Source organism: Thermobia domestica, chromosome 9 (assembly GCF_964235325.1).
Source record: "Thermobia domestica chromosome 9, izTheDome1.hap1.1, whole genome shotgun sequence".
NCBI classification, from domain to species: Eukaryota; Metazoa; Arthropoda; class Insecta; order Zygentoma; family Lepismatidae; genus Thermobia; species Thermobia domestica.
Window position 1 is genome coordinate 59,722,746 of NC_137462.1, and position 22,414 is coordinate 59,745,159.

Consider the following 22,414-nt stretch of genomic DNA (forward strand, 5'->3'; position numbering starts at 1 on the left):
CAGCAAGAAACAAATTTCCAATTTTATCATGAACATAAGAAGACTTATCTATGTATTTATTTACCTTACATAATTTGTAAATGACTGTCTTTGCAGTTTGTCAGACATTTTAACAATTTGTGTCATATTTTTTGCTTCAAGTTACTCAATATAATTGACAAACCTTTCACATATTAAATTTGAAAATTACAGAAATACAAACGAAGCAAGTAGAACCAAGAAAACACTACCTGACTACACAAACATGAGAAAATCCTTTTCACAACTTTTACAAACAACTCTTGGTATTTATTTTAAACCCAGCACTGCAAAACCAATTCACTGAGGCTACCTTTTATCAAAAAAAGTACTGTATTACTGCTATTTTCAATTCAACTCAATTCAATTCAATTCAATATATATTTTCAATTCAACAATAAACATGCATTATTTCCATGCAGTTATTTGAAAAAGAAAGGAAAAAAGAAAATTAAAATAAATCTCGAGATTTGGTGTCCAGTTCATGCATTTAAAGAAATGAGCATTTACTATACAGAAAGCAACATAACTCACTTGACTGACTCATGCCAGTTTATAATTTTGTATAAAAGCCGTTCACACTAGAACACTATTATGAACTTATGAAACATCTAATTACGATTTTACATAACTAACTGACGCTGTGGAAATTGATCGAAGTAGTTAAATTATCAAGAAATCAACCAGCATTGGCAAGCGCTTTGAATATTAGGACTTCAGGATTTGAAATTGTTTATTATACTTGTCACCTGAGATGTTTGATTCTATAGAGTAAATTTTCTACTTTTGTTATTTTATTTAAAATAATCGAATGACAATAATCAATTCCAACAAAAGTCGTGAAAGTGACGTGCAGAAAATTCACCAAGTCTTCCCTAAGACCATTCACGCACTTTCATTCGAGAATACTCTCTACGCCTTAGACAATACCTATTATATCACAACAGACAGAGAGCCTTGCTCTTTAGAATAAAAATATATGTTTAGTCACGGAAAACTTAAATGTGGACTAAAAATAAGGAATTCGTGTTATTATTATTCAGTTCAAAATCTTTTCTCGTCACGAATTTTGTCGAGGAGTTGGAAAATTAAAATATATAAAACGATAATCAAACCTGTTGTGCTGTGCGGTTGTGAAACATGATCGTTTACTCTGAGGGAAGAAGGCAGAGTGAAATTAGTTGAAAACAAGGTCCTGAGACGAATATTCGGACCCAAGAGGAACGGGAATGGAGAATAGCGGAAACTTCATAACGAGGGACTGGATAATTTTTTCCGTTTACCAAACACTGTTAGGGTCAACAAGTGTAAGAGGCTAAGGCGAGCAGGACATGCACCCAAAATGGAAGACAGTAGGAACGCTTTCAAAGTTTTATTTGGAAATCTAATCGGAAAACGACTATTAGGAAGACCTAGGCGTAGGTGGGAGGACAATTTTACGATGGATATAGTAGAAATAGGAACACAAAGTAGAAACTGGATCCAGTTGGCTAAGAACAGAAGTCAATTAAGAGCTTCTGTTAACGCGACATTGAACCTCCGGGTTCCATTGGCCATAGACTTAGTTAGTTATGTCTGGTTTGGCCAAGCCAAGGATGCGATAGCAACTAGTTAAACCACTTGAACAGTAACCAGTATCCTGTGTTCAATTCTCAAGCCAGTTGCACATTTTCACTATTTAAAATTCAATGTATTATAATTTAATTTATTGTAAAGTAAGTTATGAAAAATAAAAGAGGTTGCTGCCCGCATTTCTCGCATATACAGGATACATCGTCCTTGACTTTTCATGTATGTATATGTTATTGCCTTGATCGAAATAAAAAGTTAATAATATAAAATAATAATAATAATAATAATAATAATAATCAGTGGCGTATTTAGGGGGGGGGGCTTCCGGGCTTAAGCCCCCCCCCCGAAATCTTACTTACTATAGTAAAGTATATGAAATATCTTGCAGAATTTTAACATTTTCAGGCAAAGCCCTCCCCGAAAGTTAGCAAAGCCCCCCCCGAAATAAAATCGTAAATACGCCACTGATAATAATAATAATAATAATAATAATAATAATAATAATAATAATAATAATAATAATAATAATAACTTCTGTGTGGAAACAATTATGGAAGTTGGAAGAGAATACTGGTAGTACAAAAGATGACTAGTTTCTGGTACCCGGTGCAATATTAATGAGGTTCTTTAATACGAATGGGGAATACAAACAAGAAAAGGATATGACGAATTAAAGGCTCATGAAATGTTTACCGCATTGGCCCGAACATAGAACGATTTTAAGCATAAAAATAGTTTCGTAAAAATCATTCTCTTGTTATAATCGTAGCCTAACATTTTACACATGGGAACAAAAAAGTTCATTTCATATCACGCTAGAACTGTACTATTTGTGTCATCTTCCCGCAATCGTGCAGTGATCTTGCATGACATTTCAAGGCTAGACGTAGATAGGAGAGGGGTAATGCGTTGTTATGGTTCGATATGACTGACAACTAAAATGTGCTATTAATGTACTTTAATACGCTTCTACGAGGTATTAAAATCGATCTGAGTACAACACCAGAGTACTAAATACGATGTGATAACTACAAAAATAAGAAGGCGCAATTAAGACTGGGATTTGAATCATAAAAAAAAAAAAAAAAAAAAAAAAAAAACCTTTAAATTTGTTAGTTTTCCGTTACATAATATTTTCAAAATATAAAGCACAAAAATACTACATTTTATGCTGGGTATTTTTATTTTTCCATTAAAAATATGTAAAAAAGCTTGGGGTCGTATCATATTCGAAGTTATTCATATTTAACGGTACTGTGTAACGTTAACGGTTCATATGTAACGGTAACGGTAACGCGCTCAGGAATACCAACAATCATATCACTTCTTCAGATTCTGATTTCTGAATAATCCTTGTGCTTGCAAGCTTTCAACTCTCTTCTACAGTCATATTGCCAAAACTCCTTTATATGCTTACTCTGTCCGTGTGTCCGGAAGACAGAAAAATCTCAAAAACTACTTCATGGATCACGATCATTTTTGGCCAGGATATAGAGAACGCGAGCGATCATTCTGGGGTCCCTGGTTCAATCCCAGCTCACGCGAAATGAACTTTGAGGTGGACAAACACCATGTACGTGGATTTCCTCGGGTTTTCTCATTTCCTCCTACTTCCTTCACTCCACCATTTCATTCATTTCTTATCATCATCATCTTTAGCCTACACGGTATAACCGTGGGACGTAAACTCAAAGATTTCATTTCATTTTCGTTTTGGCCAGGATATAAAAGGTCACAAATTAAGAATCGAGTTCGTGAATCGATGTGATATTCGAAACGAAAATGGTAGAAATCAACCATTTCCAGTTTTAACGCTGATCACTATAGAGCAGCGTTTCCCAACCTTTTTCAACTTGTGGCACACTACGCGTGTAACTTGAATTCTCGCGGCACACTCATAGATATTATTATTATTTGCAAATACAAAATACCATGGTATTTTTTTTTTCTGTGATTACTGATCTCCTTCTCACAGAGATGAAAGCTCGATCACTGGTTTTCCCCTATGCTAATTCATTATGCTTATTTTTTATTCTAATTTTAAAATAGAAAACAATTGCAATGAAATATGGGACTCAGATTTTTAAAAATACGCTTTCTGTTTTGAAAACTGTATCCAACTTTTCACTAAGAACGAAGATCACTAAATAACGAACAAACATAAAATGTTTTGTACTGTTAACTTTGCTCTTTTAACCAAAACTGGTGTATATTATTGCAATCATACACCTTGCGATGCGTCGAAGTCAAAACATAGCTGCTGAACAAAGCATTTTCTGTCATTCACGTGCGAATGAGTGTTCTACGAACGTTCACTTGACGCGTAGCGTACAAGTGCTTCCATTTCTCGGTGTTAGTATGACTCTCAATTGAAGCGTAACATAGCAGCTAACCGTGGAAATGTGTACGAGCCGAAATACTGTCTGCTACACTGTAATAGATGCAGAATAATATATTGCAATTACAGTAATTTTTTCCATGGCAGAAATTCATAGTAATGTGAAATACAAAAATATATATTTTTTCCTATGGCTTGCAATTTGGTTGCTATAGAATTAATAATTCTGTTTCGATTTTCTCGCGGCACACCAGCGGTCCATTCGCGGCACACCGGTCGGGAAACGCCGCTATAGAGCAAAAACGGTAATGGATAGCGAGATGAGGTTTCCAGCACTCGATTGGGCGTCCAGAGAATACATTTTATGTCCTCCTTAACTCTCTACTAAAACTAGAAATGACAGAACTCCACTACAACTATCGTTTCCAATACCGATCTACATAGCGCAAAAACGATAAAAGATACCGAGAATCAGCTTTTTAGGAATCGATTTAACGTTCTAAGATTAGGGAGTACAATTTTCTTTCTTAAGTCAATATTCAAACCAAAATTGGACGAAATTAACAATATCCAGGAGGAATTGGATATCTGGGTTGTCGACATTTGAAGCCATTTAGCCCGTCACGTATATGAGGGATGACGTCCCTCGGCGAGGACATTATCCGATGAAAGGGAAGGATTGAGGAAGGAAGGAAGCCGCCTAGGACCATTATGTTAGGTACCATCCCGGCATTTGCCTGGTGTGAATGAGGGAAACAAAGGAGAAACCTCATTCAAGATGACTGTCCTGAAAAAGCTGTTACAAGTTTTCGACCGAGTGTCCCCACGGGGAATCGAACCCAGGACCACTCGCACCATGACATTATTCAGTTATAATCTTAATCTTTATAGAGTAAAAAACGAGATTAAGATAGCGAGAAGCGGTTTTGAGCAATAAATTATGCGTTTCAAAAATTTATTTCACTGCACTTTCTCTGTTTAAACAGGAAGTGGTAGAAATCTTCTACTACTTCCGGTTTCAATATTAATTTAGAAAATATCACGCCATACAAATTGAACTCTTACTTTTTTGTTTTCCACTGTGATCCACGCTGCCACTTGGCAACAATAGATTCGAGAAGTCTATATTCACTATTCTTTTTTTTTTTTCGTCGAATTCATTTCTTTATATTTTCGTTTTATAAATTCTAATGCAGTAAACACGGTTCCAAAGTTTCAAACACGGAGCCGAAACTAATGACGTGCTATTCCAGCCCATAAGAAGTTACATCAACTGTTTTATATGGAATATTGCATTTAGAATGGAAACATGGATATAAAGAAGAAAAGAAAAACATAGAAACAAATAATGAAGAATTAATACGCGTTAAGGAGAGGAGAGAAATGGTGAAGAAAATTAAAAAGAGGCAAATAAAATAAAAGTGGTTAGGACATAAGAAAACAATTTGCTTATGAAGTATTCTATTTAAAAAAAAAAAAAAAAAAAGCACAAAAGATGGGGAAGAATAGTTTAACTGTATGTCAAAACAATGGGTAGGATGGTTATAGACCATAAAAGAATTTCCATTTGTGACAAGTGACCTAAAAGTGAAAGCAAGGATATAAATATTTATATGTTAACCAATTTTCGAAAAGTTAAAGAAGTGTGCATCACCTAAGTTTAAAGTGCAATTAATGCATAGCAGACTTAAGATTTTAACAGGATTTTCACAAAGTGTCTGTTAGAAGTCAACAAGATTTCTTCAAATTAACACAAAATTGAGTCTTCATTAAAAAAACCGTAACAGTATAGATTGCAAACAGTAATAACAGTCACAATAGTAAACAAAATAAATTGCTTCACACCCACCACAATTATTATGAAAATTAGGAAACGTCTTCGAGGTTCATGATACTCATCACTAATAGGTTGACTGCCACGAGACCCAAAATTGGGTTTCAAGTACTGTCATTCGTGCGGCCGTGATACCCACTTCTATGTCTCACCTCACCAGCTGTTTTAAGCCACGATACCCGTATATGGGTTTCACTTGTGATTTATTAACATGGTAAAAAAAGAATCTTTCGCCTCCAGAATGGTACATAATATTCGTAGCCTAGCCCTAGAAAGCAACCTGCGCTTATAACAATGAATCAAAATGGAGTGCCATGTTGATTCATTTTCGAAAATTTTTATTACTTGGCCCCACACAGAGTGTTACACACAATCTGGCCTTCGCAGTCAACCTGTTAACTTACATAAATCTGAAAAAGATAATTCGAGGCGACTAACTACACAACTTGACATCACATAGCACTATGGAAATAAACTATCATTCATCACTATAAACTTAGTCATATAGTGATCTTTATTTTGAACCAATTTTTAGAACATTTATTTTGTGCAATGGACTTAATGAAGCGCATTTAGTTTTATTTCTGCATTTTCTTTCATTTTACTTTACAATGGACTCTTTCTTCACGAACCTCATCCGTGGGAATCGAAGCGATAACATAATCTTATAGACTTTGCTTATACGTCACGATAATGCTCTAGCCAATGAGAGTGCATGTGCAGACGAAACAAATAAGAAATTGTATGAAAGGAAGATTTCAAGATTATTTTTTAGCCTGGGTTCTAGAACTATGGCCGGTGCTTCGTCTGAGAAGCGGGAAGATGGCTGATACACAGAAGAACCTGTTATTGTGAAGATTTTTTTTCCTTTATTATTCTTTAACCTCTATATATAATAAGAAAGTACGTAAATTACAATTATCACAAATATAAATATAGTTAACTTATACCATGTGTGTGTTTAATTCAGTATTTCTTCTCGGTGCTCGTTAGTGCATAGCCCGCTCATATTAGATTTCACATTATGTTCCTTACAGTGAAATCAAATTGTTGAAGTTATTGCTTTTAATATAACTCTTATCGTAATATTATGGTTTATTGTGGTTGTTTGCTGTGAGGTTGGAACAAAACTTTGTTTTGTTTGAATCACATCACAACTGGCATTGTAACAGCACTTGCATGCAGATAGCTTTATATGCATTCAGATTAATATTAGCGAAGCTGTCAATGCACAGGTGATTCATGGATTTTCAAGAGCTTGTTCATTACGTTTGTTTCTTTTGCCATCCACAGTAATCATAATAGTCACTGTTCACTGTTGTTATTCTTTCTTTCCAAATGACGGTAGAATGTAGTAAAAAGATAAGCTCTACATTTAATCCTGCATCCAATCTGGACAAAAAAAAACCCTCGTGGCTAAGGGTTAGCGTATGTACCTTTTTGTGAGAGACCCGGGTTCGATTCCTGGTTTCTGTGGTTCGGATCCCACGTTAAGCTTAGGTCCAGGTCTTACATAGTTTCTCTGCTGAAAAGGTCTCTAAATTCATCAAATCAAATCAAACCAAACCAACCTGGACAAAGGTGAAATTAACTCGATATAAACGATTTAGTTTTTTACTATGTACTGCCGTCATTTGGAAAGAAAGAAAAAAGGATAACAACATTGAACAGTAACTAGCTTTACAGAGATTAATACTGGTTTATTCTTATAGTGTTCTGCGACGTGGAATTGTGTAGTTGCTCCAATTATCTTTTCATCCTTTCACCTTTCCCACAGACTTTTTTTACGATCGTTTTTTTAACCTTTTTCAGATTTAATATAAGATGGTGATGAAGACATAAGCCTCGAAAACGTTCCTTACTTTTCATAACTATTTCGGCGGGTGTGAAGCAATTTCTTTTGTTTATTCTTGTGATCTTCTGTATAAGGGTTTTTTTTTTTTTTTAAAAAGAACAAGACTTAAAAAGGAAGGAGATCCTAGTACAAGGGTTATACATTATCCTATTAACAAATTTTTTCACATTCGTTTGCCGTGTACATGAAACAGTGTTAAGATTAAGTTTTAAGAAGTGAAAAGATGAGTGTTACGTGATTTGCACAGATTTACTGAGGAAGTGTAGCTGAACACCGATACATTATATACGAGTTATAAGTACATTAAATACGAGGCACATCCAGAAAGTATTTTCTCACGCGTCCCATAGTATGTTCCGCGAAGTGACTGCATGCACGTAAGAGAATAAGGTCCTCCCCTAGCGCTCTCAGTGGCGTCGTTGTAGTGGTTGAAGATGGTCATTCCTATTCTAGCTCCCGCGTGTGAAATGCGAGCAGTGATATGTTTTTGAATGCACAGGGCATAGTGCCGATTGAAATCCATTGTCAGCTGTATCGTTGCAAAAATGTCAATGCTGACCCCATGCGCCTTGCTTTGTTCTCGAGTGAGTTGCTTCGGCACCTACCTAACACACAACTTCTTGGACAACAGGCGCTCCGTGACAATGGTGTGCAATAAGGAGCGGAAAACCTGGGGAAACTGACCGCTGAATTCCGTTATTGTGAAGCGACAATTCTGCATGATGCGTTCCAAACAAGGTTTACAAGGTCGTCTGTGATGACGGTTGACCTCTCACTGCCCTCATCATGCACATTTTGCCACGGGCTGCAAATTGTCTACACCATCAACGCATCATCTGCTTGCTCATGACGTTAGGCCCATAAACCTGGCACGGCTGACGATGGATTTCAATCGGCGCTATGCCCTGTGCATTCAAAAACTTTATCACTGCTTGCACTTCACTTCACGCGTGGCAGGAGCTGGAATAGGAATGCCCATCTTCAACCACTGCCACGACGCTACTGAGAGCACTAGGGAAGTTCCGCTAGCGTATGCGCTACGCTACGACCTTACTCTCTGTACACGCAGTCGCTTCGCGCAACATACAGTTTCCTAGCTATGGGACATGTGGGAAAGTTACTTTCTGGATGCGCCTCGTATTAAACGCAGTAAATTAGAGAATGAGTTAACAAATTATCATGATTTCCCGTTACTGAAAAATTATCTTGTACTTGTTATGATGATTATGAATAGTCCAAGCACAAACTGTAAGTTGTTCCCAACAATATTGTTAGTATATAAGTTACTGTGGTAGTACAACCTAAATTACCAGCGAACAAGTACAAAAATAAGTCTTCCACATGCCTTGGTTGGTAAGTATGCATGATGTAGTCCATTCCTTCAAATACAACCCCAACCATTTATAGGAAGAAAAGTAGTGGGACTCACCTGACAAGAGATCACGTTAGTTACAGATATATGAATCATACCGAAGCAACTAAAGTTCCTATTGTCTAATAAGAAACAAACTTAAGAGAACTCAAGCAAAGCCGTTACCCTATAAGTATTACGTAAAAAAGCTACTATTTTGCACACAGATTAACAAAACATAGGTAGTTAGGCACTGAAAAACCAAGAAATAATCATCACTGGAAGTTTACTACCTTTGCCATTAACCTCAGTTTGAAGCCCGTTCTGAAAATTTTTGATTTGCTTTTCATCTACAGAAACAGAATAATTTTGGTTTCTCCAAGAGGATTCGATATTGATTAACGAAATAATGGCAGTGTAATATTTTTGCTCTTAGGGGTGCCCACAGGCGGGTATTAGGGCTCATGTTACGCCCATGAGATTTTTGGGGAAGACATAATTTTTCATTGAAAATAGCACAATCAAATTTTAATTACGACCATAATGATGGTTTTACGAACGGCAGAAAGTTCCGAAACGGAATAAAATTCAGTCTACAAAGCAAGTAGTCTTAGTTTTATAAAAACCATCTTCGGTCTTTTCTAGTATATATTATTTAGGGGGGGGGGGCATGGTAAATTTGGGGGGATGCGCCTAAGTAGTTTGGAGGAGGGATCTCTGTTTTCTGTAGTAGAGAAAACTACGAAATTTTCAAGTAAAAAAAGTAAAATTTTGACTAGCACATACACATACTCCCATATTACTGTATATGTGTTTATTCTCACTGATCTTATGGGGGATACGGTAGCTCAGTGACAGAGCACTTACTTCTGGTGCGTGTCCTTGGGTTTTCTCGGGGTACTCCCGTTTCCTTCCACATTCTTATTCCACCAATTTTTCTCATCAACATTCACAAGCCTTGATCATCTGTCTCCTTTAGGCAAAAGAATATAATCCTGGGACGTTAAACTGAAAGATTTTTAATTTATGTTATTCTGCTTTTAAAATTCTACAACGCATAACATATTTCATTCTCTGTTGATTTAAAAACTAGCGTTTTTTTTGTTACGGATTTAGCAAAGAAAAAATAACCTACATCTTTGCAGCTTTACGCAGAGTTTAAATCTCTCAATGTAAACATAACACTCAATTGGACATATATTTATGTAATGAATGTGTGAGACATTTCGGATATATCAGATTTTTTAATGCAACGTGAATAAAGGAAAGCAACGTGAATGAAGGAAAACGAAATAAATGTTTCCGAAAATTAAATGTGTTTACTGAACTCGAAATATTTTTCAAAACATTGCAGAAATAGATTATCATAATTCAAATTTTAAAATATACTTTCGTATTACTTCTAATATGATTAATATTTCCGATATATTTGTTCGTATTTAGAAATATTTGTTCAAATCAACCATGTACCTATGCCAACACGATGCTTGCAGCGCGACAAACAATGCACGTAGTACATAATTACTTACTACAATTACAGTTTTGGAACGAAGAAGATAGATATATTACTAATAATAGCTACATAATGAAATACTCCTCTTACAGCTACATAAATGTTTTAAGGAAAATCATGGAACTACATCGTACGTTATGTGTAATATGACATCATATTTATCAGCATGTAAGTCATATACTAATAAAAACTATGAAGCTGTGACTCACAGAGAGAAACTGTAAGACTGGACTGAAGACCTAACCCAGGTCTCCAACTTACTGACGCATTAACCACTACGCTACCTTTTTTTTTTTTTTTATTTTCTAAATTTTTATTTTATTTATCTCTTTGTAGATCAACACTTTTTCGCTTAGACAGGTGGTGTTCTATTATTTAGATTACTTGCATTGTACCACAATTGACTCCTCCTGGCCTTTGACAGACAGTTATCTACAGAATGAACACATCTGACGGATGAATGAGATATTTCTCGATAGCTGAATTATATATACAGGGTGCCCAAAAGTAATGGCGAAAAATGAAACCACCGATTCCTGCCGCCAAAACAAGCAAAAAAGTTTATATGACGTTATATGATATATAGTCCGGAAGTGGACACGAGTGGAACTAGACACCTTGAAATATGGGGAGAAAGAAATTTCACAGCCAGCCTACCGGAATAATGATAGAAGCTAGGAAGGGGATTCAGAAATACATAAAAATAGTATCGGCTTGACCTGTTAAACGCATGTTAAATGAGTGCGACAGAGATTCTCCATACGTCAGGTAGGAATTCACCGAATGTCTGTACGGTAGAGGTAATGTAACGGTGCAGTAAAGATGGAAACCGTACAGAAAAAAGTTGTTATTCATGGCATGATTGCACGTACATGATTGTACAATGGGAGCCAAAGCAAAGACCACTGGGCATGTTTGCATAATCTCAGGGAGCAATGGAAAGTAGTATACCAGATAGAAACTTGCTGAGAGAGGGGGTAGAAATAAAAACAAGTGTAACTATTCGTGTAATGTAATGAAATTACAGGCAGAATACACAACTACGTCTAGCACTACCAATAGGTCATACGTGCTGACAATAAACGAATCTACAGATGATGTTCAAAGTGCTGTCTATGCCCATATCTATGCAACGTGCTAATCGTAGCTGCAGTGAGTTTCGAATACGTTCCATCCCTACCGGTGTGTTGCGTAACTGGTCACAAATGCGGTTCTGTAAGTCGGCAAGTGTGTGAATAGAAGAGTTGCAAACTACGTTTTTGAGGAGTCCCCAAACACATAAATCAAGAGGATTCAAATCCGGTGATCTGGGAAGCCAAGCTATAGGGCCACTGGCACCTATCTAGCTCCTATAATTATCCCGGTAGGCAGGTGTGAAGTTCCTTTCTCCCCACATTCGAACCTGTCTACCTCCGTCCTGTCCACTTCCAGAATTTTTTTTTTTTTTTGCTTGTTTTGGATTCATTTTTCGAAATTACTTTTGGGAAATGCTTTCAACAATCAATATTTTCTGACAACTAATTCACTATAGGGGAATTACATTAAAATTCAAGTAATACAACTACGTAATTTTAAAATATTTGTTGATAATGATATTTCATACAAAAGATAAAATAATTTAACTATCAGACGTGTTCGTTCTATAGATTATAGCTGCTCAAGCACAGCGATTATCTGTTATGTCATATTCCAACTAATCTAAATTGTTGATACTATAGTGGTTAACGCACCTGCAAGGATACGCTGAAGACTTGGGTTCAATCTGTGGTTCAGCAGTACATTTTCACTTCTTATATTTCAATACAATATCACCTATAGTGGATTAGGTATTTAAAAATATTTATTGCTGATCACTTTTTGCATTGAATTTAGTTGTTAATTATGACACACTTTGAACTTAACAGGATACAGAAGAGAAAGGTAAGCACCTTCTGTTTATTGATAAGATTATTATTCAAGCGGCTTACATTATAATACATACACTTAGTTTAAAAAACGAACACTTAAGGTAAATGTACTAAGTTGTTTACTAGCAACAGTAAATTTAATTACGTTTACTAGATCGAATAGTATTTCGGCGAAAGCTCTCATTCAAGACAAAAGAATAGTAGTAGTAGAACACTAACTTTAGAAACTATTATGAAAAAGTATTTATTTGAAACTCTATCCACAATTACTTCTGATAAAACAATTTTCACGCTATCAATGCTTTAAGCAGAAGCAAATTCAAGGGAAAAGAAAATTGCATGCGAAGCTACCAGTGCTTAGTGCTAAAGCGTACAATGTACAATTATGGTCAAAATTTATTTCTGTTTTCTTCGTTTTAAGTTAACATCTCTTTTCGACATTAAATCTATAAGAATTATCTTCATTTTAACACGGAATCTGCATCACATATGCTTCCAACATGGATCAAACTATACTTATTCATAGCATAGTTTGGAAGTCTAAAAATGGATAGACAGGGAAATAATTACGTTGTTTCTAGCGGCGAAGAGCTTCGACCACAAATGTACGCAGTACAGATGCAAAAGACAGATCAAGAAGTGTGAACAAATTAGAAGATGAAGTGAATCCAGAAAAAAAAAAAAAAAAACTTTATGAACTAACAGACCTTCCAAAAAAAAATATCATTTGTATACATCACATTAACAAAAAAAAGTGCACAAACAAAATCTGATGAAATGTAATACTGAATCGAATATCAACATGTTCTTCATACAACAATACAACATTTAGCTTCAACTATTGATTTTTCTCTCTAACTTACACAATACCTTATAAATGTACTTTCTTACCTATGTCTTGTATGAGAATCAACAGGTCCTTTTCTAAATGTTACAAAATGTCCAGAAACAGCGTTGCCCATGTGAACGACAACTGCTTTTAACCGATACAAATTCTTGAAATGTGTCTGCTTCTTACTGTAGAAGTGAGCAAAGAAAATACGTGTAAACAAAAATATATACGATGTAAGGTATCAACAAGTAAGTTAAATACATACAATTACTTAACTTAGAAATTAGAAAACAAACTGATAAGAAAATACAGGGTGGCACACGAAATGATCCACCATTTTCTTTTTAAATAAAATCCTTACAATCAGAACAGAAAGAAATGCACGTCACAAGAAAGAGTATACTGTGGAGAAATGTTCTAATTCAAAACATATTCAATGTGGCCGCCATTGTTGATCTGAACTACATTTAATTGAGCACTGAGGTTATTCACTACTCGACGACACATGTTTTCATCAATTTCACTGCAAGCCTGAAAAGTCGTCTGAGCTCTACCAAATTGTTGGGATGTTTCGGAAAATTTTTTTCCTTCAAATACCCCCACAGAAAGTAATCACATGGGTTAAGATCAGGACTATGAGGTGCCAAGACCAGAAATAACGCGCATGTGAAAAATTTCGTGTAAGACAACATTCGCAGTGCGCGGTTTGGCTCCATCTTGCATGAACCACTGTGTGTTGATGGGCAAAGCAGTAGCAAGCAACTGCGGGACAAAGTTATTCCGGAGCATAGTCAAGTACCGCTCACTGTTTACAGTTTCTTCGAAGAAGAATGGCCCAATCAGTCCATGGCTGAAAATTGCAAACTGCATACTGTAATCCTCGGAGCGTGGTGTTTTTTTCATGAATCAACCGTGGATTTTCATTGGCCCAAAAACGCACATTTTGTTTGTTGACTACTCCGTCCAAATGGAAATGCGCCTCGTCAGAAAACCAAACGTTGTGAAGGATTCGTTGCTTACCCTCTGCCCATTGCGCGAACACTAATCTCTGCTGCTTGTGATCATTAGTGAGTCGTTGCACAACGGTAATCTTGTATGGATAAAAATGGAGGTACTCTTCAGAATTCGTTGAACCGAACGTCTTTATATGCCAAGTTGCACTGCTGCCTTTCTTGTCGACTTCCCGGGACTCCTCTGCATTGCAACTCTAACAACTTCAATATTCTGAGGCGAACACACAGGCTTCTGTCGAGGACGCTTCGGCTCCAATATTGTTCCTTCCCTCTGAAAGTTTTCATAGTCTGTGGATGGTTTTGTTGGAGGGAGCCCATCGGGTATTAAAGCTCTCTCGAAACCGCCTTTGAGCAACAATAACACTTTTTGATTCATGGAACAAAAGCACGATTGTCGAGCGCTGCTCTGTGGTCAGTCTGCTCTTGTCAGCCATCTTGAAAACTAGCCCTCTAGCGGCAGCAGGGTGAGTTAGGTGTCAATTTCTTCTTCAACTGTTTCTCCAAAACTGTACTGCTACTGCTGTAAAAGTGTATATTGCGATTTCTTGTTCCTCTGAAACAATTAAAAAAAAAAAAAAAATTGTGCACCACTCTGTAAAACGCACAAGCCACCAGTATTTTTATTTGGATACAGGGGAAAGTAATACAATTTTATAACTTATAATTTTTAGTATGTGTTTCATTGATAGAAGTAGCCTCAAAGACACTAAAAATGGATAATAATAAGTTTGATTTAGAGTATTACCGCTCACTGTCTGGCGTCATTAGATCCGGTGCTGACGGGTACTTCTGCTTTTCCGAAAGAAGTTCCAGCTGTAAAGTGTTCCCATCACCATAGCTTTGAAGAGCGTGTTCTCGTTTCTTTTTCAGTTGCAATTTTAAGGAATTCTGAAAATACATACAACTAGTTAAAATCTTCAACAACATTATTGGTACGACTTCGATTTTTATGACTTAAAAACTTTGAAAATATGCATGTCCTAAAAAGTGGCAACACACAACCTATAATATAATATAAACGACCCAACACTACTAGAGCACTTGACGTTAGGTATGTTGAAACCACATTTATTGAGGCCAGATTTTCTAACAAACAAACAAAAACAAAAATATAACGAATGTGAAATATTCCTCATATTTGAAAAATATCGTACGTTCGTACGTTCAGCGAGCAAGAGACAGAGAGAGAGGTCTTATAAGTAGCAGTGATCATTTGAGGGGGGTGGTCCGGGAGAAAATTCCCTCGGTTTATATTTCGGATCTGACTGAAGTAATGCTGACTGAAATGTCTTTTTTTTTCTTTATATATATATAAAGAAATTGATACATATATACAGGATGGACCATTTATCTTGATACGCTCTTATAACTTTTAAAGTATTAGAAACGGAATACTGAAATTTTTACCATGTAAGTATCGACAGGTGGACGGTGTTCGATATAGACTGCAATACAACCAGATTACCAGTGTTGACTACCAAACATAAAGTTGTATTTTTTCAAATGACACTACGTCAAATTATTACATATTTCAAATCTACATGTTAAACGAAAACTTACAATAGCAAACTTTTTATGTAGTATTGAAAACTTAAGACACTATAGGCAGAGTATTTTCGAAACAGCTATGACTTCTGGCGCGAAGCTAGTCAGCGAGCAGGAACATGGGAGGCGAAATTCTGTCACATGATGAGTTGCGCACAGTGAAAGTGCTGTGATCAGTGTATGTGAGCTGTTAGCCAGTTGTCTTCGCGCTGTTGTAGAAATGTCATGCTGTGCGACTCGGTTTAGAGGTGCACGTACGAATGCTCACAGCTATTCCGAAAATAATATACCTATATAGTATCGCAAACATCGAAAAACAATAAAATTTTGAAGGCCCCTACAACAGTAATAACGCGAGTGAGACGGGAGGTTTAACGCACATCAAAAAGTACATCAGTGTCAAATACTGCGGTCAACATATGACGTATTTCGAATGAATAGGAACAAAGTTACAAGAAATTAACAATTCTTTCTTCAAAGGATTATTTCGAGAAAGTGCTCAGATAAGTATTCAATTATGTAGATGGTTTTGAATAGACATAAAGATCATCAAGCCACTAACAGCAATCTGATATCTCAAACCGTTCCGGAGATATGACAAAAATGGTAAAAAATTGCTATATTGCTTAAAATGGCAGATTTGTCGAAACTTTTAAAAATGACTGTTGCTTTCCTTTGCTTCTATATCATTCCAGCAATAGTTTCTGGTAGATGTATTACGATAAGTTCACGGAATTACACAAATTTGAGCAGTGTTGTTAACTTTACCAGTGTTTATCATATCTCCAGAACGGTTCTAAATTTCAATTGCTGTAAACGGCATTATGATCTTTACACCCATTGACCCCCCCCCCCCAAAAAAAAAAAAAAAAAAAAAAAAGACTGCAATCAGCCAAAGTCGATCTGGGCCTTCGAACACTTGCCGCATTCCATGTGAGTGTAGCAAGGCATATATTGGACAAACAGAACGGACCATTGAAGCCAGATGCAAAGAATACAACAGTTACATTAGATTAAACCAACCGGACAAATCCGGGTTGGCCGAGCATAGCATCAATCAGAAACTTAAGATTTTATTCATAGATACTAAAATAATAGCAAAATGCTCAAGAGTTTGGGATAGAAGGCTAAAAGAAGTTGTTGCAATCATGCAAGAAAAAACGACCCTTAACAGAGATACAGGATTCCAACTGAGTCAAACATAGACGTCAATCATATCCCACCATTTCATCCACCAATCAGAAGAGCCATATCACACAAACACATGAAATATATATTTCATGCACTCTATTGCCTCATCATACTCGCCTGAAGATGAGGACAATGTCAGCCCTAAAAACGTTGCAGGATACAATAGTATTTGCCTGGCTGCTAACCCGAGAAGACCTGTTTGCAACAATTATACACTAATGAAATATCTTGACATTCTGAATATACTTATAAACATAAACAAGCAAACATTATGATAATTAGGCCTACCTCTTTGATTATTTATAACCAACAAATCTAGCTTATTTCTTGTTCTACAGCATCTAAATTTTTTATTTACTTGGTACAGCTTTCAAAACTTTAAATTTTAACACCCTTTGAAGTTTCTCACGATTCTTTATTACCAAAGATAATTATCTTTTACAGATTTTTATAATCATCTTTTTGAATATGCATTGGTTTTTTGAGGCATTCTCCGTGTCTTTTATGAGCAGCTGTAATGCTAGTTATGAGGGGGGTGCTGATAAAGATTGAGCCTTACAAAAAAAAAAAAAAAAAAAAAAAAAAAAAAAAAAAAGGAAGCTGCAACTCCCACACTATTCCACATATTCCCCTGGTAGGTCAATGCATTTGTGACATCTGTCCTGCAACTTTCTAGTCACTGTAAATAGAAGTATTCTGTCTGCTGCTGTAACCACTCATATGTAGGATCAGTTGTCGCTTGAACACTGAAAACGGTAACCTTTGAGATGAGATTATAATCGGATGGGTCTAGGTCAGGCGAATAAGGGGGGACGCAACACTTGAAAGCCTAGCGTGGCCAATGTGTCCTGTTACAGATGCCGTGTGTGAGGAGGCACTGTTGTGCAAAAGCAGAACACCTTTGCGAGATTACAACGACGTTTGTTCTTGATGTTTTCGCGCAACTTCCTCAAGAGACCACAGTAATATTCTGCATTAATGGTTGTGCCCACTGGAAGATAGTCCACCAGCAGATCTCCGACCTTATCCCAAAAGATTGCTGCCATTTGTTTCTGTGCAGACCTCTTTCTTTGGCCGTGGAGAAGAACCCTGCCTTCATTCCTTAGACTGTCCTTTAGTCTCGGGATCATAACAATAGATCACGTCTCATCACCAGTTACGAGTTTCTCCAAAAAAACAACCTCACTTCTTGCTAAATGTTCCAAAACTGTCCGCGAAGTTCTCACTTTTTCCTGTTTTTGTTCTTTCGTCAGAAGTTTGGGGATCCACTTTGCTACAACCTTCCTCATATCCAGATCATTATGAATAATGGTACCAAGCGTTTCGCGTGATATGTCCAACATGTAGCAATCTTTTTGGCTGATATTCGACGATCTTCCTGGATGGCTTGCACATTTTTGGGAACAGACACCGAAACAGGCTGCCACTGGGTTTCGGACTTTCAATATCAAAATGGCCAGTTTTGAAGTTTGCCACTCAGCGTTTGACAATTGCATATGACGGCCCATAGTCCTCCAAAGTTTGTTTCATTTCATCGTAGATCTGCGCTGCACCTTTCCCTTGGAGGAAGAAAAACTTCATGATGGTCCTATGCTCCTCTGACAGAAGCTTGCTGGAGGTACAGCCATATTCACTTCTGAAATGGACATGAAAAGGATGGTAATATCATAAAACATGGCATTTTGCAACATAGTCTATACAGATCCTGCCACATATACCCTCGTGAAATCTAATTGTATTTTTCCTGATTCTTCTGCGAAATAAAACAATTTCCGTGGCTCTCGGCATATTTTGAAGCGTTTCACTGGCACATTTTAATTTTCCTGGCTTTCAAGGTCTTAAGAACTGTAATTACAGGAATGGTGCAAAGTCTGTGTTATATTCGTAATGTGATGACGAAAAGTCAAATTGGATTCATCTAAGTTTTTAATATTTCCTTGGTGAAATGTTCTATTTTAAGAAACCAGTTCTCGTAGTGAGAGTGTGGGAACTGTGATGCCTTGCTAACGATTTTAGGACAGACTGTAAAAACTCAAGAATATAATTTTTCATTAGATTTAAGCTACATATACTAGAATACTAACCTGCCTATGAAGAACATTGGCGTACGTATACTTGTCCATTGGAAGAAACTCCGGGAAATCTACATAATCGTGACGTTTGAAAGTACTCCCATCCGGTTCCCACGTTGTTCGTTGGATATGGAAACATAAGCAGCTTGGAAGCTAAAAATAAATGTAGAAAAACAAGGTTTCGTGGAATAATATATATATATATATATATATATATATATCAGAATACCAAACATAAAAGAACGATTTCCAAATTAGAGTTAATAAAATAATTTAATTTTGAAGTGTGAATTATATCCTTCCACTAAAACAAAAATGAAATAATGTTGTAGTCCAAGATCGGAACATTGCATCTTGACGCATTATTCTATAACCTAGCATATCAAAGAACTTATGAATAGATTCTGACTTATTGTTTCAATAAAAAATAAATAAATAAATAAAAAAAACTTTCGTTCAATATTTAATAATCTTTGGCCACATTGTCTACTTTCTATCGAAGACATTACGCACGATATTTATTATTATTATTATTATTATTATTATTATTATTATTATTATTATTATTATTATTATTATTATTAAAGTGGTTAATACGGAAACTACGGCAGTAATGATCTGCTCCATCACGTTTGTACAGCGGACTGAATTCTTTTCAAATTTCATGCAATAGATCTCGAGGAGTGTAAAACAGGGAAAGAGAATTTGCATGTTATTTTCCATAGTTCAACTGTATGGGCATTTTTCATTTGCACTTAATGTCTGCAAAATCGCGTAATGCAAAATGAGCTTAAAACCATAAGAATGTGTCCTACTCACCTTTCCAAAGTTGAGTTGTTTGACACATGTTGCTTTGACAGGCGTGGTGGTCGATGGTGCTCCATCCCCTTCCTCGCCCGCTTGAGCTTCACTCTGCTGCTTCTGAGTGCAGCCATCACACGTGACGTCCTGTACCATCTCCTGAGAAACGAAGCTCATGAGAAGCTGATCCAGAGTGACCCGAGGCATTGGTTTTGGAGGGAGACTTAAAGACAGGCTGTCGAATTTGTCGTAACGAACGGCAGACTGAAATTAAATCACAAGACAAGGTATGAAAGCGATGAAATTTTTATTTACGATATATATTTATAACAAAACATACGTACGTTGTCAAAAGGTGGACGTCAACTAAAGTAGGTATCCACGACATTTTAATCATAGCTGGAATTTTATATCAAAAATATAGGGAGGCAACGAATTGAAGAGAAAATCTTTTGCCACTTTTGAACTAATAGAGCTAGTAACTTCTTTTGTCTTTACAGGGTTGAAGAAATAACTTATATCGATCATTTTTTTTTATTTATTTACTGATACATATTTCTAGGCATTTCCGGCACCTTTAAGAGATTATATCCCTCGGCGAGCACGCTATCCGGGGAAGAGAGGAAGGAAGTAGCCTGGGACCTGTATGTTAGGTACTATGACGGCATTTACCTTGTGAGACTGAAAAAAAAAACAACCATTCTCAAAATGGCTGGCCTGAAAATACTAGGATTTAGGACTGAGACTTCTGGGCTTTCGGCATCTATGGTCATTTAACCCGTCACGTATGAGGGATGACGCCCCTGCGCAAGCACATTATCCGGAGAAAGGGAAGGAAGCGGCCTGAGACCTGTAAGTTAGGTACTATTCTGACATTTACCTGGTGTGAATAAGGATAGCCCAGGAAAACCTCATTCACGCTGGCTGGATTAAAAAAGGTTTTACACTTTTTCGACCCAGTGCCCCCACCGGGTATTAAACTCGGGATCGCTCGCACCGAAGGCGAGAGCGTTAGCCACTACGCTACGCGAGGTCACCCTGAAAACACTGTTACACCTTTCAGACCAATTGTCGCCACCGGTAATAAAACCCGCGACCGCTAGCACGAAAGGCGAAAGCGTTAGTGACTATGCTACGCGGGATCACTACATCGCTCAAAAAGTATGCCAGAGTCTGAGTTTCCCTTTATAAAAATGGAAGAAGTTTTACGAAATTTTATTCTCAGATCATACACATTTAGCATAATGCCTCCTGAATGACGCCTGTAATTTGGAAAATAAATCTGAAATACAGTGAAGTAAGGCGAAAATCCGTTCACCATAAAATGCCTGTCATACATCAATGACCTAGTGAACCACCACACGGAACATTTGTAAGCTAAATTAAAAGCACTTATTTACTACGTCTAAAGAAATTGCTTCCTGGTTGTAATCCTAGAAAATCTTTAATGTGTTCTTTAACTTTTGGTACAGTCAGTATGAGAATTAAGGGAGTTTTCAACATGGATATTACATGTGCTTGAGATCAAAATTACCAGACGTGCAATATAATTTGTAGTACACGTTCATATACTCCCAAGCATTCTTTGCTTCTTTACAGAGGACATAGCCCTCACCCCTCAGTAATGCGAACATTAAGTAGTATATTAGCCTACATTTACAACTAGTGCATGAGTTGTAAGTAATTTAAATTTGTGAAACCTCTCTGTAACAGATATTCCCATTTACAGACAAATAAGCAAACAAACATGTCCTATCTGTAGCTCTTACTCCGAGGTTTCACTGTATATACATATAAAATTGGGGACACATCTACCTTCTAGTTCTTGACCGATTTCAAACCCAAGGAATGGGAAATTATTGCAAAGCCTCAAAGAAACGGCAAAACTCTGTAGTACGTCAAAATCGAAAAACCTATACAAAAGTTATAATGGAAACTATTTTCCCATCATATTATTTATCACAGGAAACTCCTCTAGGTTGGGTTGAATTTACTTTCCTTCCCCTATTTCAACCCCAAGCAACTGAGATATCAAAAATTCCGAAGAAAATGTACACTACATTGGGTCAAAAATTTTTACTCAAGTTACACTGCAAAATTGTTTCCTTATCACACAGAAGCAGGTCTAAACGGAATGCGGTAGGTGTTTAGTACCAAATTCAACATGACCATCAATAAAAGCAAAACAAAAGTTATGAGATGCACTGGAAAAGAAATGAAATGAAGTTTTATGTCTCAAGATTATGCCGACTAGGCTAAAGGAGACGGTGATGATGAGAAATGACGGATTAGGATTAGGAATTAGATTTCTTGGCTTTCAGCATCTATGGTCATGTTACTCCGTCACGTAGAGGGATGACGTCTCTCGGCGATCACACTATCCTAGGAAAGAGAAAGAAAAAAGGATTGGGGAAGGAAGCGGCCTGGGATCTGTATGTTAGGAACCATCCCGGCATTTGCCTGGTGTGAATGAGGAAAACTTCACTCAGGACAGCTGGTCTGCAAAAGCTTTTAGATTTTTCGACCGTGTCCCCACCGGGAATCGAATCCAGAACCACCTGCACCAAAGGTG

The 22,414-nt window shown here is 36.7% G+C and overlaps 1 protein-coding gene across 3 annotated transcripts in view; it reads right to left on the minus strand.

Moving 5' to 3' along the window:
• The window catches only part of Usp30 (ubiquitin specific protease 30), a 58,045-nt gene that overhangs the window by 13,163 nt on the left and 22,468 nt on the right, over positions 1 to 22,414 (minus strand). For all 3 annotated transcript variants that reach the window (XM_081771187.1, XM_081771184.1, XM_081771186.1), the window contains exons 5-8: positions 19,861 to 20,106; positions 19,054 to 19,194; positions 14,979 to 15,121; positions 13,280 to 13,405 (exon numbers count right to left, since the gene is read on the minus strand). In XM_081771187.1, coding sequence (XP_081627313.1) covers positions 13,280 to 13,405; positions 14,979 to 15,121; positions 19,054 to 19,194; positions 19,861 to 20,106 — 656 coding nt within the window. The remainder of the gene's footprint in view (positions 1 to 13,279; positions 13,406 to 14,978; positions 15,122 to 19,053; positions 19,195 to 19,860; positions 20,107 to 22,414) is intronic.